Here is a 17,997-nt window from a genome sequence, read left to right as displayed (position 1 = left end):
TATACATATATACGTATAGCTGATTCTCTTTGTTATACAGCAGCAACTAACACAACAATGTAAAGCGATTATACTCCAATAAAGATGTTAAAAAAAATAAAACAATAAAAATTTAAAACAAAACAAACAAAAAACCTGGTGTGCCAGTTCTGTGCAAAATGCTAGAGCCTCATAATTTTCCAATAAATCCCGTATTTTGTTAAAAGAAAAATAAAAGATAGTGAAAATATTGTTAAAATTAGTCATTGTTTTTTTTTTCCCCTACCCAGTTGAGGAATCTGATTCTTGATTGAATTTGTTTCTTGACAGCGGATCCAAACAGTGAATGTGAGAAGGTGGAATTTGTCAACCTGGTGCTGCTCTTCTGTGAGTTCATCCGGCACGACATCTTCTCCCATGACGCCTACATGTGCACCCTCATCTCTCGAGGAGACCTGTCCATCACCGCCTCCACTCGGCCCCGGTCGCCAGCAGGAGAGCATGCAGACGGGCACTATGCAAAGGACCATGACGTGAAGATGGAGGTATGGCCCTGGGAGGGGTGTTCCACCCCCAGAAACCAGACTCTGCTGGGGAACCGCTGTCAGAGGGATTATGTGGTGGTGGAAGGGCGATCGTTTCCAGTTGTACTCTTCTTGCTTCAAAGCTCATTTATCCCTGCTCCTCACTCACACACAAAAAATTTGGACTGTAGTTTATATCTCCTAGAATTTTCTTTTGGATATGCTAAAACTAGTAATGAAAAGATTTGACAGGCTATCACATTTTTCATTGGATTGGAATTATATTCTTCCAATTTTACGTATTTCTAATCTCCAGTTTTCCTTTAATGTGGAGCCTCGAAATTGGACTTGTTTTGGCCCTAACATCCTGTCTGTTTTCATTCTAAGGAGCATCTTTTCTCCAATGTATCATTCGTTACTTATATCGCTCTTTTATACGTATGTTTTTGTCATAACACATCGTATCTTCATTTCAATTAATTAAAAATTTAATCTCTCTCAAATGTTGCAGAATTGCTCTTTTTAACAAATTACTTTATACTGTATGACTTTATAATTTTCTGCCAATTTCTTGTATTTTGGACATTGTTCCAGATACTTACGGAAATTTTCGAGGCAAAATACATGAAGTTGGTGATGGGAAATAGTAGAAAATGATGAGAGATTGTGACAGTTTTTTAAAAATAAAGCCTCACATTGGTTCTGAGAGAGTTTAAGCGTATACTATGATGATATTTTAAAAATAGTGGCTATCCTTGTAATTTAAAAACCTGCAATTAAAATTGCACACTTGAATTTGTAGTTTGTACTCTTAAGATTTTTAAAAATTGTTTCTTTAATGTAAATACTTTTGTTTCTAAATTTGTCCACAGTAGAAGTTAAAAAGAGTAAAAAATAAAGTTACTTTACCTGTTTATGCCTTTTCTATGTTTCTGTTTTCTCTTTTCTATTTTTGGACGCCAAGGTATCTTATTATCTTAAATATACTCTTAGATTTTTCTTACTAAGGCAAGTTGGTGAGCGTGTGACTGGGAATACCCCCAAGAAGGAAATTATGGCCAGTTTGTTTTTAATCAGGAAGTTTGTGTCCTTTTTCCCTTAAAATATCACGGAAGTTAAATCTTTTTCTTCATGAGGACAAATAATGTGACTTTGTAAAGCGATGGGTGTCTTAACTTCCTTTTCTTTTTATTGAGAACAAAAGACACTAGGGGGAAAAGGGGCATAAGATGGTTTAAAATGTCACTGTCGTGTTTTAGCTCCAGCTTCTTAATGAACTACAAAATGTACAACGTGACTTTCTTTCTCTGACAATTATTAGGAACAGACTATTATGGCGCATATGGGCATTGACTCAGGAACTTCTAATATTTTTGATGAAGTAGACAAGAGTGACTTTAAAACTGACTTTGGTTCGGAATTTCCAGTAGGTTCAACCTTCAAATTCTTATTGACCATTAACCACTCCTCCCCACCTCTGCCCCAACTGTCTCTGTCCTTCTGCCCCTTGCCCTGTGCATTGGAATGAACTATGTACTTGTGATGTGAATGTCATCCTCTCGCATTCCACCCGAGCCCTCAGTTAATCATCTCATGCAGTTTATCTCATTTCAGCTCATCCTCAGTTTTGGCTGCCTTGCCTCCTTTTGTACATTCTAACAGTCCCATCCTCCTGGTTGACTGTGACTCCTTTGTTCATTTAGAGATCATTATCTCAGGAATACATGAATGTCGTTTCCTCAGGACAGCCCATGTTGATTTGCTGAATGTGCGTTCAGCTTCTCAATAACAGCTTTCCTGGCTCTGGACTTGTTATACCTTCTTCTACTTTATCTCGGTATAATTACAACGTGTTCTTCCTCAGGGATCTCAATGTGTAACTAACTCTTTATGAAAACACATGTTGCTTGGGGTACAGACTAAAACCTTTAGATCTGTTGTTCATGAGCTTTATTAGTGAATTACTTCTGTGTATATGTTTTTCTAGGAAATGTAGCCCTATGAGGAGAACACTTACCTATAAATCTGATTTTCTCTCTGGTCCTCCAGGAAATGTAGCTGTGCACGTGTCTTACGTGTGTGGTTGTCATTGTCTCATCTTCAGGATGGGGGGTGATGCTAATGATCTGAATGTGAAACTTGTGCAAATTAACACAGTCTATTATTTTGCTCATTGGTTAAATAAGGAAAGGATATGGTGTGAGTGTCTTGTGGGTTGGAAGTTCTGTGTTTTAGTTTTGCTCTCTTTCATTTACAATCTCCAACATTTGTTTTACATGACTTAGATTTTTTCTCCCGTGCCTGGAGAGTCCTGTGAGAATGCTAACCCTTCCCTGGGCAGAAGAATGTCAGTTAACGGTGAGAAGCTGTTGAAGAGAGAAAAACCAAGGGAGTTAATTTTTCCATCTAATTATGACCTCCTACGACATCTGCAGTATGCAACCCATTTCCCCATACCTCTGGTAAGTCACAGCTTGTCAGTTGGCAACCTGATTATTTCACTGCAGGGTCATTGACCATTGATTATTCAACTGCTTGCCTGCGTACTACGTACGATAGCAGGTGAGTTTTTGCCTTCACTACTTCTTTTGTTATTGATTCTCATCATGTAGCTTATGTGCTCATGTAGTCCAAGTTAGTGGTGTGATACTACTGCTGGCTGGCTAGATTTAACAGAATTTTCTATGTCAATGTCCTTTTATCAAGAGCATCTGAGTCACTGCACGTGATGTCTGAATGTGTTTTCCTACTTCAATTTGAAACTCATTTACTGAGTAGCCTTTATGTGCACTGTGTTGTGCTAGGTACTTTTGGTATTATACAGATGAGTAAGAATTTTTGGGCACAGGAAAGATGAATAAGATAGGAGGGAGACAAATGTCTATAAAATGACAAGCACCACAGTAAGTGCAGTAATTAAGTAAAAACCCAAGTGTCCACTGGAAGGAGAACCGTTTGACATTCCTGCGTCTCTTTCACTCTCAAAGAATAAATATTGGAAAGGGGGAGAGCATCTGGTTGAGAAATCGGTAATGGCTTCACAGAAGAGGCTGTGTATGAGGTGGACTTGGATTTTGACCTGTTGACTCTAAGAACTGGATAGCATATGGAAAACAGTTGCCAGGAAATTTAGTGTTTTGAGTCATAACAAGTGATATCCTTTATTCTGAAGGGAAACAAGGTTAGTTTTTTTGATATTTGTAGTGAAAATGGGGCCAAAATTTGTAAATTTTTTTTTTTTAATTCTTAGGTTCACTATTATCTTTTTCCCTGGAATTTTATTTTAAGTGTAATTTCAGTGAGTCTTTTTTTTTTCATTGAAGACTATTATTATTATTTTAACAAAAAATGTAGTTGTGAGGTACATATTATGTTATTTCCTGGATATCTTTGAGGAGTTTTGATCTCTAGGCTAAATATTTTCTTAAATTTGTTTATTTTTTGGTTATTTTTGAACACTCTCCGAAATGACTTTCAAAATCACTACACCCATATATTTTTTTCTTGTTACAATTGAGAACCCCTTGTTAATTTTTCTATGCCCGGGGCTATATCAAAAGTAGCTACAATTTTTTCTTGTTCATCACTGGCTGAATACATCAGTATTTTTCAGCCGCTACCTGTAGGCATCACTCATTTCCCACATAATGGAATAACTTCACTGTTTATTTATGGCAGCCAAAAAGAGTAGCCTGATATTTTAGAGATGTATCCTGAAGAATTCATGGCTGAACTATCATGATGTCTGTGATTTGTTTTAAAATGGAGTCAAAAAGACTCCATGCTGAAGTCTGGAGTTAATAATAACGCACTGGCGTTAATTTCCTAGTTTTGACAAATGTATTGTGGTATGTAAGGCATTAGCTTTAGGGCAAACTAGACGAAGAGTATGTGGGAACTCTCTATACTATCTTTATACCTTTTCCGTAAATTTTAAATTATTCCAAAATAAAAACTTTATTTAAAAAAATGGACAGGGGAAATGGAGGAAAGGAAATATGGCAAAAAGTTGAAAATGGTTCAAATTGGTTGAGGGTTCTGTGCTCTTCTCTTCGGTGAGCAGCGCTTTGGACGTCTCCCTCGCCCGTCTGTGGGTGTGAGAGCAGGGGGCTGCCCAAGCATGGTCTTCTTTCCTCTGTTGTTCATGTGACCTTTGGTGACACAGTGGTTCCCAGCACTTAGCATTCTCAAGACTGTCCCCTTCCTTAGAGGAAAGAGCACGAATGATGTGACTGTAAGCCTCACGATGAGTTATGACATAATTCAGCTGTAATGTGCAATCATAAAAGAACTGCTAGAAAATTGATGTTGTAGGGTGTAATTTTTTAACAGCCTTCTCTCACCAATTGTCCAGAAGCTCCTTTCCTGGGAGGGAAATTTAGAATAAGCCATCAAAAATGGGGAAATAAAAGTATATATTAATAGAACAGTGACGTTAGGAATGCTGTAGTGAGTCTGGTTCTCTTCCTTAATAAAAGGGAAAACTCGACTAGCCAATCATGCATGTGAGGAGAATATAAGAATATGATTAAAAAAACAAAAAGTTTTTTTTTTTTTCCTCTCCTTTGTCTCTCAAATGTGGCTCTAGTGAGGGAAGGCCAAGGAGAGAAGACTAAAAGGGGACTTGACCCAAAGATTCAGGAAAGTAAACTAGTTTCATATATGGTCGTATATGAATGTCTTGATCTGCTCTTCAGTAAAAACATGTTCTTAGATCGCCAACAAGCACAGGTTCTAGTGTCTAGGCATTCTCCCAGCCTGTACCACAGGTGAGTCACTTAGACCCTGTCCGTGTTAGATATGTGATGCCGACTGGGGTTCCTATCATTAGCACTAGCTAGCTGGAGTTTGTCCAGTATCTACCCTGTTATAGGTGTAAGAGGCACTTTTTAGTGCATTTTCTCCTTTACTGTTCTCTTCAAACTCAAGAGAATGTATTATAAAATTGTGGATAGGAGTCGTCTTTAGGGTTCAAGCTTCAGAAAATAGCTCTCAGTGCACAGCTAAAAAAATGAGTCTGGAATCAAACTTGTTAGCTTCCAGGAACACCATTTCTTTCTTTCTTTTTTTTTTTTTCTTTCCCCATCCTTTGAGATCATTTATTTTTATTGAGGTAATGTGGATTGATAACATTGTATGTTTCACGTGTACAACGTTATATGTCTACTGCTATATCCACTACAGCCGCGGTCCCCAACCTTTCTGGCACCGGGGACCGGTTTCATGGAAGACAGTTTTGCCACGGATGGGGTGGGGGAATTGCTCAGGCGGTAACGCGAGCGCTGGGGAGCGGCGGATGAAGCTTCGCTCGCCGGCCCCGCCCCTCACCTCCTGCTGTGCGGTTCCCGACAGGCTGCGGACCACTAACAGTCCTCGGCCTGGGGTTGGGGATCCCTGCCTTACAGAGTGCTCACCCCCCAAAATTTAGTTTCCCTCTGTCACCATACAGTTGATCCCCTTTACCCATTTCATCCTCCTCCCCAGTCCTTCCCCTCTGGTAACCACCACTCTGTTCTCTGTGTTTGTTTTTGTTTGAGGAATACCATTTCTTAATCATTGCAGCTAATGCAAATGCATTACCAATTGTTTTAATGTCGGCTTTTGTAACTGAAACAAAAAACAGATACAAAGCCTTGGGTATGCTTGTCTAAACTTTTCAGCCTTCTTTTCCCTAAATAAGTATTTTATTTATTACCAACTATTGAATGCATTCTGCATTACTGGCATTTGAGAGAATTTGATCAACGGGTTGTGACCCTGAGAGTAGAGTCACCCGTTCTTTAAACTGCCGGCCCTACATGGGGTCAGACTCATCTTCAGGACCTGGCTGGCACCCATCAGCGCAGCACGTGCTGCATTTCTAACAAGGCCTTGCTGTGTGGTGTCGGCCTGTCTGTCTTAAGACCATGTGACTGGTGCTATTTTTCCATACCTTTGATGTGAGTTCCAAAACAGTAGTTTTAGCAGTTAGTATAATTTAACAAGCCCCCTTGAAAATGTTATGGGGTCTATTTCATATTGCTACAAAATAATACTAAGAAATCACTGGATTTGTCATTACTGACAGTAGAAAATCTTTATTTATAGCCTACAGGTAGAATATAAGGATATATAGTACATTAAAAACTATCCATGTATTTCCAAGCCTTTTTAAATTAAGCTTAAAAAAAAAGCTTAAGAGAATTTCAAGCTATTGTGGTAGGAAACAATTAGCTATTAAAAATTGGAGTAGTGAGCTAAAAGGTTACCATTTTCGAAGGGATGGATTAAAACAAAATCAGGCACAGCCCAGGTGGTTTCATGTAACAAATCAGCTGGCTTTTTTTTTTTTTTTTTAAAGCGATCTAAAGGACTTTAAATCGTATTGCTGAAGGGCTTCCCGGAAACTGACATGGAGGTTATTTTGCATATTTCTATCAGGAAGTCAGTTCCAGGCCTTTAAATGAATACCTCATGAATACTTCAGTCTGTGTCATAGAGCTCATTTAGATTTCAAGGATAGTGCAGGGTTTATGTTGGCGCAACAAGATGTTTTAGTTTTTTGTACAAACGTTTGGGTTAAGGAGCATCGACAAGCACGAGAGTACTGCTTGGCTTGCATTTAGAAACAGGGTTTCTCAGTGAACCAAGCCACATTCGCTAGCTGCCTGTGTTTTTACTCATGGAGGCTCTTTTTTCCCCTCCTTCCCAGCAGTTTTGTACACTCAATTGTCCAGTAAGGCAGGAAGAGAGAGCGTGAGAAAATCCCATATTTTATGCATTGTTTTCACCACTTGATTTTTCTTTCTGAGCCTTGGTCTCCTTACGCGAAGCAAACGTCTCCGTGACCTTTAAGCGGAAAGCTTTTGAGAGGTGATAGTACAGGATCGGATCAAAACACAGGTTGGACACAGCCAACAGCAGCGTGGCCTCCTTGGCTTTGAAAAGTGAAATCCTGGTGGAGCAGTCCGATATGACCTCTGTCTGGCTGAGGGTGTATGGGATTCGGACAATGTGATAAGGAACAAAACATATGATGTAGCCTGTAGTCACCAAAAGTATATTGATGAGAGCTCTTTTCACATTTGGATAATTTTCATGGTCTTTGTTTCTGTAGAGTTGTCGAATGACAAGGCAGTTAGATATTAAGATGATGGCTGAGAAATTGAAGAATATTGCGATGCATATGAAATTTGTCATCAAATGCCAGTTTCTTCCAAACTCCTGTTTGAATTCCACGCAGCCCACGTTGGGCTTTTCCTTCACATCTTTGATGGGAATTACCATGTTCGGCAGCATTATAAGAAGGACCATCAACCATACAACAGTCGATATCATTTTGGCAAATCCAGGTTCTTGTATTCGATAAATCTTGCAGCTGTATGTCAACTGAAGACAGCGATCAATGCTAACAAACGCTAGGAAGATAATTGATAAGTACATGTTAATGTAGATGAGGCAGGCTGTTACTTGGCAGTGGAATATCCTGAGCTTCCAGGGGGCCACGCCCAAGTCGACAGTGATTTTTACTGGTAGTGCCAGAGTAAGCAGGAAGTCGGCTGTAAGCAAATTAATTAAGTATATGCTTACACACCTGTGATTTGTGTTGTTCTGTATGAAAGCCCAGGCTGCAAAACAACTTCCAATAATTCCAACAAGGAAAACTAAATAAAAAAAATATGTGAACGGCTCCAGGTCTCTGTAAACTGGGCAGAAGGTAGAACTGTTGGTCATCCTTACTTTCCCTCAAGATGACGCTGTCCCCACCCCCCAAAAAAAAAAAAATCCAAAGTATCTGTTAAAATAGAAAACAAAGGGGAGAGAAGGGAGGTCAGTAATTCAAATTGGATACTATTTTCTTCATAGCACAATTGCATTCACAAAACCACGGTCACAGTCTCTCTGCCTCTTAGAATTGTATTGGTGAACTTACTAGATTGTGTGGGCTGGTGGGAGCATCTTAGATTATGAGGAAGCCTGGGTTTTCCATGGTCAGATTTTATGATTTTGGGAAATCCCGCGTAGGTTGCTTCTAGAAAGGATATTTTTGACTTCACACTTTTGCATTCTGAGAGCTCTTTTGTTACCAGTTGGGTTGGAAGTTAGTTTGCAGAGGAGATAAGTGAACTGAAATTCTGAGAAATAGAGAGAGGAAACAAAAGGGTTTGGTTGTGGCTGAGCCTGAAGAGCCTCTCAATGAGGCTTTCTGGCTTTCTGTTCTCATAGATTGACAGCTCTTCATGCTAGCGGAACCTAGGCTGGAACCTGGGGGAGGTGAGGAAGGACAGAAAATTGTACTAAAATCTGAAAGATTCTATCTAAAATGTAGGCCTTTTATTGTGTAACCCACTAGAACATTTTCACAATGAGAATTTCATTTCGTTTTTCTTTTTTTGGCAGAAAAAGTTGTAGGATTAGACTCTGGTCTTGCCTTGTTGCGCTAGATTCGTGATGGTGCAGACCTGTGCTATCCAGTTTGGTAGGCTGCAGCCACCTGTGACCGTTAAGCCCTTGAAACGTGACCAGTACAAATTGATGTGTGCTGTAAGTGCAAAGTACCCACTGGGTTTTAAAGATTTAGTGTAAAATATTATAAAGAATAGTGCAAGTAGTAAAATTGTACTATTTTATGCAGATAGTACAACAATTAGTAAAATATGTCTTTAATTTTTATATTGAGCACATCTTGAAATGATATTTTTGATATATTAGGTTAAATATATTATTAAAATTAGCCTGTTTCTTTTTGCTTTTTTAAGTGTAGCTGTGAGATAATTTTAAAGTACCTTTGTGGTTTGCTCTATATTTCTCTTGAACAGTGCATGTGTAGATGTTTCCATGTCAGTGTTGGTGAGAAGTTTGACTAAGAACGTATTTTAAAGGCTTCTAGGGCAAGGATGTATGATCATTGGTTACACCGTTCTCAAAGAGAAGCTCAGTTGTATATATAGATGTTTGAAGACATCTAACTTTAACACTTGAGGTTTTTTTTTTCTTCTTCTTCTTCTTCTTCTTTCATTGTGGGTTTTGCAGCACTCAGGGCTAGAAGTTTAAGACCTGCCCTTAGAACCGCTGTGATCATCACTGATGGTGACAAAATCTTGTCACGTTCCCTTCAAATCTGGAACATTGGGTAATTTATAGCACAAGTTAAAACAAACTGGGTATCATTTATTCCCTTTGACCTGGTCTAGTCAAACTCATGCTCTTTGGGCCGCAGGTATTCTTCCTGGTGCTACTTCCTGATAAACACCCTCCTCATGCATCTTAAACACCTTTCTTCCTTTGTTTTAATAATCAGAAGATTATTGATTGATTGTGGCTTGTAAAAATAGCAAATAGTAAGTATAGTGGCTATGAAGGCCAAACAAGCCCATTCTCTGAAACGTCCTTTTAAAAAACAAACAAGAACTTCAGAAGCCTTTCTGAATCTTAATTCTCCTAATTATTTAATGATCCATTATGTACCTCTTGGGGTGAAACGGTATGCAAGTGGATGGATAAGGCAGATGTACATAAAACTTTCTAAGTTAAAGTGACATTTAAAGGGTATACGTCCTTCGCCTTTCCGTACCTGAGATAGGACTTGAGGGTCCATGAATAATGTCATTCTGTACTAAACTCAATGAAAGTAATCAAGCACTTACTTTGTGTCTGGCACCATGCCAAGTACTTTACACATACTTATTTAACCTTTCATTATTTCTGTCACGTAGATGTTATTATCCCTGTCTTACAGATGAGAAAACTGAGGCACCACAAGGCTAACACTCAGGGTTATATAGCTGGTAAATTATAGAGCCAGGAGTCCCACCCAGACAGTCTGATCTCAGAAGCCATGTTCAAAATCACTTCGAAACTTTATCTCAATAATAACAACAGTAATAATGATGTTGATTATTATTATTATTTGGAGTAACAATTTAAAAATTCTATTCCCATATAGGTCATTACAGAGTACTGAGTAGAGTGCCCTGTGCTATAGAGTAGGTTCTTATTAGTTATCTATTTTATATACAGTAGTGTGTATATATGTCAATCCCAATCTCCAAATCTCTCTCTCCCCTTCCCCCTTGGTAACCATAAGTTTGTTTTCTACATCTGTGACTCTATTTCTGTTTTGTAAATAGGTTTCAATGGTACCTTTTTTTTTTTTTAGATTCCACATAGAAGCAATATCATATGATATTTGTCTTTCTTGTTATTATTATTATAGTAGCAAACCTTTACTAAGTGCTTACTATTGGGAGGAACTATAGTCTAAGCAATTTTCATGTAAAAGAGCAGAAATAAAGTATTCATTCTTTTTCCTAAATACTACTAGAAGATGTTTAGGCTCCATGTGTTTTGATGTTTCATTTTACAGTACATATATTTAAAAACCAAACCTAGCTTCTATCTTTTAATCCTAAACCTCCTTTACTTTCAAAATTCCTGTGACCTAGTCCCTCCGTATCATCCGCACTCTCTTCCTCCCAACTCTCTACTTTAGGTTGGTGGGATCTCTACTGTTCTGGGAGCTCTTCCTTCCTTCCTTCCTTTGTACTTTTCGTTGTGATACAATTTGGGGATCATAGGATTCTAAGGATGGAGGGAACCTTTATTAATAGCATCTGGTCCAATCCCCAGATTTGAGGAGACTGAGGTCTAGCACTTGGGTGTTGGTCAAGGTTTCCCGGCTCGTTAGAGCAGGCTAGGATCCGACCTTGTTGATCATTCCCTAGACTCTCTGCCTTTATTCTTCCCAGCTCCAATCCTGCCTATCCTAAATGCCTGAAGGAAGCGCTTCAGGTCTGAAGTCTACTCTAGGCTTTACTGAATTCCTTATGACTTGACTTTTAATAGTAACCATTTATTTAGTACCTGGGCGTTCTAAACGTCCTTTTTGTTCTCTGGGTCAGAAGCTAGTGTTGGTGTAGATGGACCCTCATCTCCCACCTTTGCTCACTGTTCCTTTACCAAGTGCTAGGATTTTGGCCTATGCTGTTGTATTGCAAATGCTACATTATAAGAGAACTAACATATTATGTGTTTCTCGGAGTGCCCCTTTTGCTCATACAATTATAAAGTCTCATTTTATCGATGAATATGTGGTAAAGAGAAGGATTAGAAAATAATTTGTTTTGATCAATGAATATACTATGTAACTGGAACTGACCATCTATACCACTCATGGGTAATTTATTTAAAAATAATTACAGCATAACTGTTCATTCGATAATGCTGGAGAGTCAGGCACGGCCTCGCCGTTGCTTTTCTTGAACCTCAGTCTGGATTTCAATGAAACACAGATCTCTTTATTTAAAAATTTTGGTCTTATCAAGTAGAGGTTAAATTGTACTATAATAACATTCTGTGTTTTCTACCATGAATTTGAAAACTAAGTGCTTGATGAGTATTTTTTCAACCAGTTATTAGCCTGTGGACATCTGAGGTACCCAGATGTATTCCAGCAAAATCAAGAAAAGATTTCAAGTGTCTCCTTTGTTTGAGAGTGCCCATTGCTTAGAAACTCATTAGATTTTTTTTTTACGGAAGTCACAATGGAATTTTCTTGAAATTACCTATCGTAATGTTCGTAGAGACCTGTTGTGCCCTGTCGTGAAGACCTACAACCATGGCCTTTCTCCATCCAGTTATAAAATCGAGTTACTGAATAGTTAAGCTTACCTATAAGTAAGCAGTATTCAGTCTTGTCTGAATTAAGCTGTCTTTCTGAAAGGGATGGATGAGGTCATCAGGTAGAAGAAAATTACAGCGTAGTGCACAGTGAGGATCTACTTGGAGTTTAATAATTGGTGCCTTCTTGCACAGCAACCTTATTACATGCTGGCATTTTCAACTTACATGGTTTAAGCGCTGAAAATCATAGATTTCCCTTCCATGGAAAGACATTTGGATATATTAAGTATTTAAAAAGACATACCTGGGGGTATATTCTCTGAGCCTCAGCGTGCCTTGCTCCCAGTCTGCAGAGAAGCGTGAGCTGTTTGGCTAGCTACAGCAGTAGCAGCCTCATTGCAGGACTGCCGGCTGCACTAACAATTTCCTTTCCTTTTTATGTGGTTTTAAAATGCTGCATATTGACGTAGATGAAACTGTGGTTTGCACATAGCTTAACTGTATGGAAGCCTCTTCAAGTCCTTTTCAATTTGGTGTAAGCTTTCTTAAACAATTCAGATTCATCTCTTCTTTTAGAGGGAAGATTTTTATTCGTCTGTTGTAATACCTAGGTGTGATTTTTTGTTTTGAAAACACCCAAGATGTGTATTTCGTCATAATGATTTTAAAGAATGTCAATTTTTTGTGCCTTGAATGGTGTTGTGAGTTAAAGATATTAGGTGTTTAAGCAAAATTTCTTCAGTATACATACTGATACTCATCAGTCTTTCAGAGTTATAATTTAAAAAATGGTTGCAGTTTGGATCCTGCTGAGACGTCTATTAACAAACAAAAACGATATGGTCAAGTTTATGTTGTTAAATCTGGAAAGAGAAGAGGAAAATCATTATGTAGAGAGATAATCATTGTTAACGTTTTAGGTACATACGTTTTAAAATTTTTCTATGTGTTTACCCACTTAAAAATGTTATTATGTTGTGCATACTGTTTTATAGTTTGTAATCTTTTTATTCAGAAAGATACTGGATCTGTTTTTCTCAGTTATGAGAGTAAACCTGGGGTGCACATTTGTCAATTTGGCCCCAACGGCATAATGAATTGAGACAGGTGCTTAGTAATTAATAGATTCTATGAAAAGGGAAGCTCCAGTGTACATTTAAATTGTTTGGGTAAATGTTCATTCTTCCTGTGGGGGAGTGAGTGTGCCGGTCCAAAGGCGGTTTGTTAAGTGCAAAGCCATTGCCTGATCACTTAGGGTCTGGGTTTTTCTATTGCTTCATTGTCTTGGAGGGTACTTTGGTTTCATCTCTTTTTCTGTCAGTAATTCTTAGTTTTCCAAATAATAAAGAAAAAAGTCAGAAGAAACCTCTCTAGAATCTAAAATGCCTCCCTTTTGGTATTCACTTTGCTAAGGAAAAATCTCTCAAAAGACTAAATGAGGACTGTCAAGCTGGAGGGACTTTAAGGAGGATCTAGGGAACTTTTGAAAACAATAATGTGTCAAGATGCTTATGATGACAGTGTCCATTTGTTTCTGATACTCCGATGTTCTTTGAATTCAGGTAGTTATTGTTATTACTGTATTTTGCAAGAGAATAACTTTACATATATTCACTCAAAAATTGGAGGAAGAAACCCAAATCTTTCTCAAACTTTGTATTTGGTTTTCGTTAGGAACCAATGTTAACTTTCATCGTAATAGTGCTGGGAAACGCTCTGTCTTTTAAGATTTGTGTGCGTCATATTGGATAGAACTCACTTCTGTCCACTTCAGAAAAGACATGCTTGCAGACAGTCAAGTGAAGCGAGCAGTTACGACCAGAGTTTACACTCACAGGGGGATGGAGAGGGTGAGATGGGAAGAATTTGGTGAGGTGCAGTTTAGCTGCCAGCTGAGTGGTGACTGGTTTTAAAATGATACGAAGGGACACTGGAATCAAAGGTTTTTGGTAAAGTTTCTTTCTTCTTTTTTAGATAGGCATATTTATATGTGTACTTCCCCCTTCACTTTGGGGTATAGATAGAATCAGATACATTCAACTGTTCTTAAAAATCTACTATAGGCAGCTTTTTGTGTCTGGATTGCCAAATATAAAAGAGCTAAAGTCTCCTAGTTCTGGATGTTCCATTTCCTTTTTGGAATAGTGAGAAACCAGTCTTTTAATAGTGAAACTAAACCATGTTCCTCCTTTTGAGAATGAGCTTGAGGCACCTTGGCATTTTGCAGAAGTTTATTCACAGTAGAAACATGCTTGGCTACCGTCCCTGTTGTTGTTTTTGTCTTTAACGTGAGTTCCATTTGAATTTCCATAGGTCACTTCTTTCTGTTTCATTAAGGACAGATGTTTTTCGGTGGATATTTCCTTAGCGTTCTAGGAAATTGCGCAACGTCACTAACCCAGTATTTCAGAAACCCAAGTCGGAAGTGAGGGGAAGTTGTGTTTCCCTTACCTTGGTCCTGGCAATACTTATTTAAGAAATGACATACTATTTACTTTAATGGATATTTTGTATATTTAAAAATTGAAGCTGAATTGCCCCATGAATCTTTTTGTCCTCAGTCCCTTATCCACACAAATCATGCTTTTGTTCTCATTGAACACAAATACCAAACAACGGTATTTCAATAGAAGTATCAGTTTGAATGTGTAACATTCTTTTTTTCCTTTGGCTGCGCCTAGCGGCACACGGCATCTTAATTGCCCGACCAGGGATCGAACCCGTGTCCCCTGCAGTGGAAGCGCGGAGTCTTAACCACTGGACCGCCAGGGAAGTCCCAAATGTGTAACATTCCTAAAATTTGCTTTTAAAACGTACCATGGTCGCCTTCGGAACTAATGAGGAAGGAGAAAATGAATGCTGGGGTAGGTAGCCGCTGCCACGGCCAGGAGCACAGGTCTGAGAATGTATTTTCTTTAAAGAAATCCATGAAATGGAGGAGATTCCTCTCTTTACAGATGGGGAAACTAAGGCATGGGGGAAATAGAGGCCTTGCCCAAAGCTGCACTGTTAGACCCCAGTGTCCCAGTACTTAATTATGCTTCTTCAAATGAAAGTGTTGGTTGGAAACTGGGGTTATAAAGGAGGACACCAGGTCAGTTCATCCCCACCACCCCCTCCCCCACCCCAACGTATATTTAGTGTTTACAGCTGTTTGAACTTGAACTTGAGTGCCACTGGGCAGTGGAACAGTCAGCACTGTGCCCACTTTTCTTATGGAGTTTGCAACTTGGGATGTTCACAGCTCCAAACAGTTTGCATCCTGAAGTGTTTTTTTATGATCTTTGGGCAGGGGGCTGTTCTTTGGTTAATGAATGCTGATCAGAACATTTCTCCAGCAGCTTCTGTGGCTTCGAGTCAGCCTTCTCTCTGGAGCCATTGTGCTTTAGGTTCCTGTTTTGAAAGTTTTTCAAGGCACATAATCCCCTTTCCCACCTGAGTTAGTCCAAAGACATTCTTTCCTGACTCTGAGATTGGTAGCTTCAAATCTGACAGTGATGGACATGATTAGAGTAGTTTTAAAGTGAGCTGTAGATGCAGAGCTTTCGAGAGGTGGAGGTTTCTGCATTATTTGAATTCTGCTTCAGTTTTCCCTTTTTTTTTTTTTTCTGGTACGCGGGCCTCTCACTGTTGTGGCCTCTCCCGTTGCGGAGCACAGGCTCCGGACGCGCAGGCTCGGCGGCCACGGCTCACGGGCCCAGCCGCTCCGCGGCATGTGGGATCCTCCCGGACCGGGGCACGAACCCGTGTCCCCTGCATCGGCAGGCGGACTCTCAACCACTGCGCCACCAGGGAAGCCCTAGTTTTCCCGTTTTAATGAAACATCGTGTAAAAATTTGGAAATATGTTGAAGGTCGATGTGTTTTGTACATTCTCGGAATGTGAACTTGGTTGTAGGGCTGGCCGAGTCTATCCTGTCGTTCCCTTGGCCGGTCCGTTCGGTTTTCCGCCTTTTTATTGACTGTACAGTGTTATCAGTCAACATACATCCATCTCACCTTTCAGTTGTGAGGTGTGACTGTGCTATTTGATCCATGGTTATAAAATAATTAATAGTGGGGAAGTCCCTTAAAAGGAACTCTTAAAGGATATCTTGTTTCTTTTTAGTCACTGAAGTTCTTCCCCCCCACCCCCACTTGAGTGCTATGGTCTATTTCTTATGAAATTTGAGTAACATGTTTTCAAAGCGCAGGACGCATTTTATGAACTCTGTTGTTACTTTCCAGGAGAAGAGTTTTGGAGCAATTCTCCCTTGCCCTTGCCATGTGAGTCTTTGTTTTTTGATCAAGTGGTTAAAAGAAATTCTAACCATAATTATTTCTTGACTGCAGGCTGCCTCCTTAACTCCCATCCTAGAGAAGGTGTTTGTTGCTTTTAGAAGGTCACAGTGTAGAAAGGGTGATAAGGAGGACGCAGGACCTGCGATGATGCAGATAGACTCTGGGCTGTTAGAGCCTGTGGGGATCCAGGAAGTGCAGTCCTCTGACCAAGGTGGGCAAAGAGCTGCTTCTGAGAAGTGAGGGAGTGGCGGCAGGTTTTGGGGAAGATGCACATGATTGGGCTGTAGGGAGGGTGTTTGGGGACCCTCACTCAGTCTGGGTGCGTGGAGTATGTGTGCAGGACCTGTGTGAGGAAGAGGCTGAGACTACATCTTAGTGCCACCTGGTCCGTCTTGGATGCTTTAGTTAGCATGCGGTGGAGAGCTCAGGAAGGTTATGTGAAGAGAGGAGCGGTGAGCTCAGCAGTACCAGGTGAACCTGCGGGCTTTGGGATGTGTTGGGTTGGGGGAGAAAGCGGAAGACAAGAAGTCAGTTTGGAGGCGCTTGCAGTCTTTTTAGGTGAGAGGCAAGGAGGATCTGAAATTGGCCGGGAAGAGATGGGTAGTTGGGAACGACTGCAGAGGTGAAATCGCTGAGACATCGGGCTGGCAGGGAGCAGACTGTGGTCTCAGTCCTGGGAAGGGCAGTCTGAGGAGAGGAATCTGGTTTGGCAGGTAGAAAGGCAAGTTTAGTTTATTAGCGTAGTGTGTTTTTAGTGCTACCTCATCATTTGGTATAGCATAGACTGCTGTATATTTTATCCCTTTCTATTTTGCTACCACAAAAGGAGAGCTGACAGCTTCCTTTTATGAGTTAAAAAACTAACACCATGGAAGGTGACTGGAGAAATAGTACAAACCCAGCCCTGGTTACATCAGCTGCAGCCCTGCATCAGCCCATTAATGGAAGCCATACGCACAACTTTGGACATTCAGGTCTATTAGCCAATAAATCTCTTTTATCGCACAAGCCGAATTTTAGGTTTCTTTTCTTTTTTCTTTTGTCACTTACAAATGAGAAACTCTTGATACATTGGCACCACCTAAACGATTAATCTAGAGACTCTAGAAAGCACCCTTAAACTAAGCTTTGTTTCTGTTTGATGATGTTAGTAAAGTATGTGCTATTATTTCTCTATTCTGTCCTTAAACCCTATTGCTACTACCTATGTGCTTTGACAATGGAGAATAAGAAAAAAAAAAGACTTTATTAGTACAGAACGTGACATCAAAAGATAATATCATACAAATTATAAACATAACAGGTCATCTGCCCCAAATGACACAGGGTTTCCTTTTGGGTAAACAGCGCTGTGAGGGTTTGCGTGTTGGGGTAGGAGTGACCTGATAACTGTGTGGTCTTCAACAGTAGAAGCTGCTACTTCCTTTTGGTCACCGATTCTCTGCAAGATTCCAGTGGCATGTGGATTACCACTTTATGACAGGACATCCCCCAAAAGAACCACTTTAACAAAATGTAGCTTTACTTTCCATATACCACTTTTCAAAATGTTTAATTATTTTATAGCACTGCTTGTATAAAGTGATTAAATGTTGTATTACTTTAGCTGTAGC

At 39.6% G+C, this 17,997-nt stretch overlaps 2 protein-coding genes across 3 annotated transcripts in view; one reads left to right on the top strand and one right to left on the bottom strand.

Annotated features, from left to right (window-relative positions):
* MED12L (mediator complex subunit 12L) overlaps positions 1-17,997 on the top strand; it is a 326,097-nt gene that overhangs the window by 97,630 nt on the left and 210,470 nt on the right. Inside the window, exons 13-15 of the mRNA XM_060149610.1 lie at positions 310-524; positions 1,825-1,929; positions 2,789-2,965. Of these exons, the coding sequence (XP_060005593.1) occupies positions 310-524; positions 1,825-1,929; positions 2,789-2,965 (497 nt within the window). The remainder of the gene's footprint in view (positions 1-309; positions 525-1,824; positions 1,930-2,788; positions 2,966-17,997) is intronic.
* GPR171 (G protein-coupled receptor 171) lies at positions 6,655-12,735 on the bottom strand. 2 transcript variants are annotated; one of them, XM_060149618.1, is made up of 3 exons: positions 12,409-12,735; positions 8,416-8,617; positions 6,655-8,277 (listed from the first exon to the last, which is right to left on the bottom strand). In XM_060149618.1, the coding sequence occupies exon 3, from the start codon at positions 8,214-8,216 to the stop codon at positions 7,257-7,259; it is 960 nt and encodes a 319-aa protein (XP_060005601.1). In that variant the 5' UTR covers positions 8,217-8,277; positions 8,416-8,617; positions 12,409-12,735; the 3' UTR covers positions 6,655-7,256. The 2 variants fall into 2 exon arrangements, with proteins under 2 accessions (XP_060005601.1, XP_060005602.1); XM_060149619.1 differs by lacking the exon at positions 8,416-8,617.

This window comes from Lagenorhynchus albirostris, chromosome 5 (assembly GCF_949774975.1).
Source record: "Lagenorhynchus albirostris chromosome 5, mLagAlb1.1, whole genome shotgun sequence".
Taxonomy (NCBI): domain Eukaryota; kingdom Metazoa; phylum Chordata; class Mammalia; order Artiodactyla; family Delphinidae; genus Lagenorhynchus; species Lagenorhynchus albirostris.
This window is presented reverse-complemented; position numbering and strand designations above follow the sequence as displayed.

Bases quoted from the DNA above. Each gene is read 5' to 3' on its own strand.
- GPR171 (XM_060149618.1), bottom strand. From the start codon at position 8,216: ATGACCAACAGTTCTACCTTCTGCCCAGTTTACAGAGACCTGGAGCCG.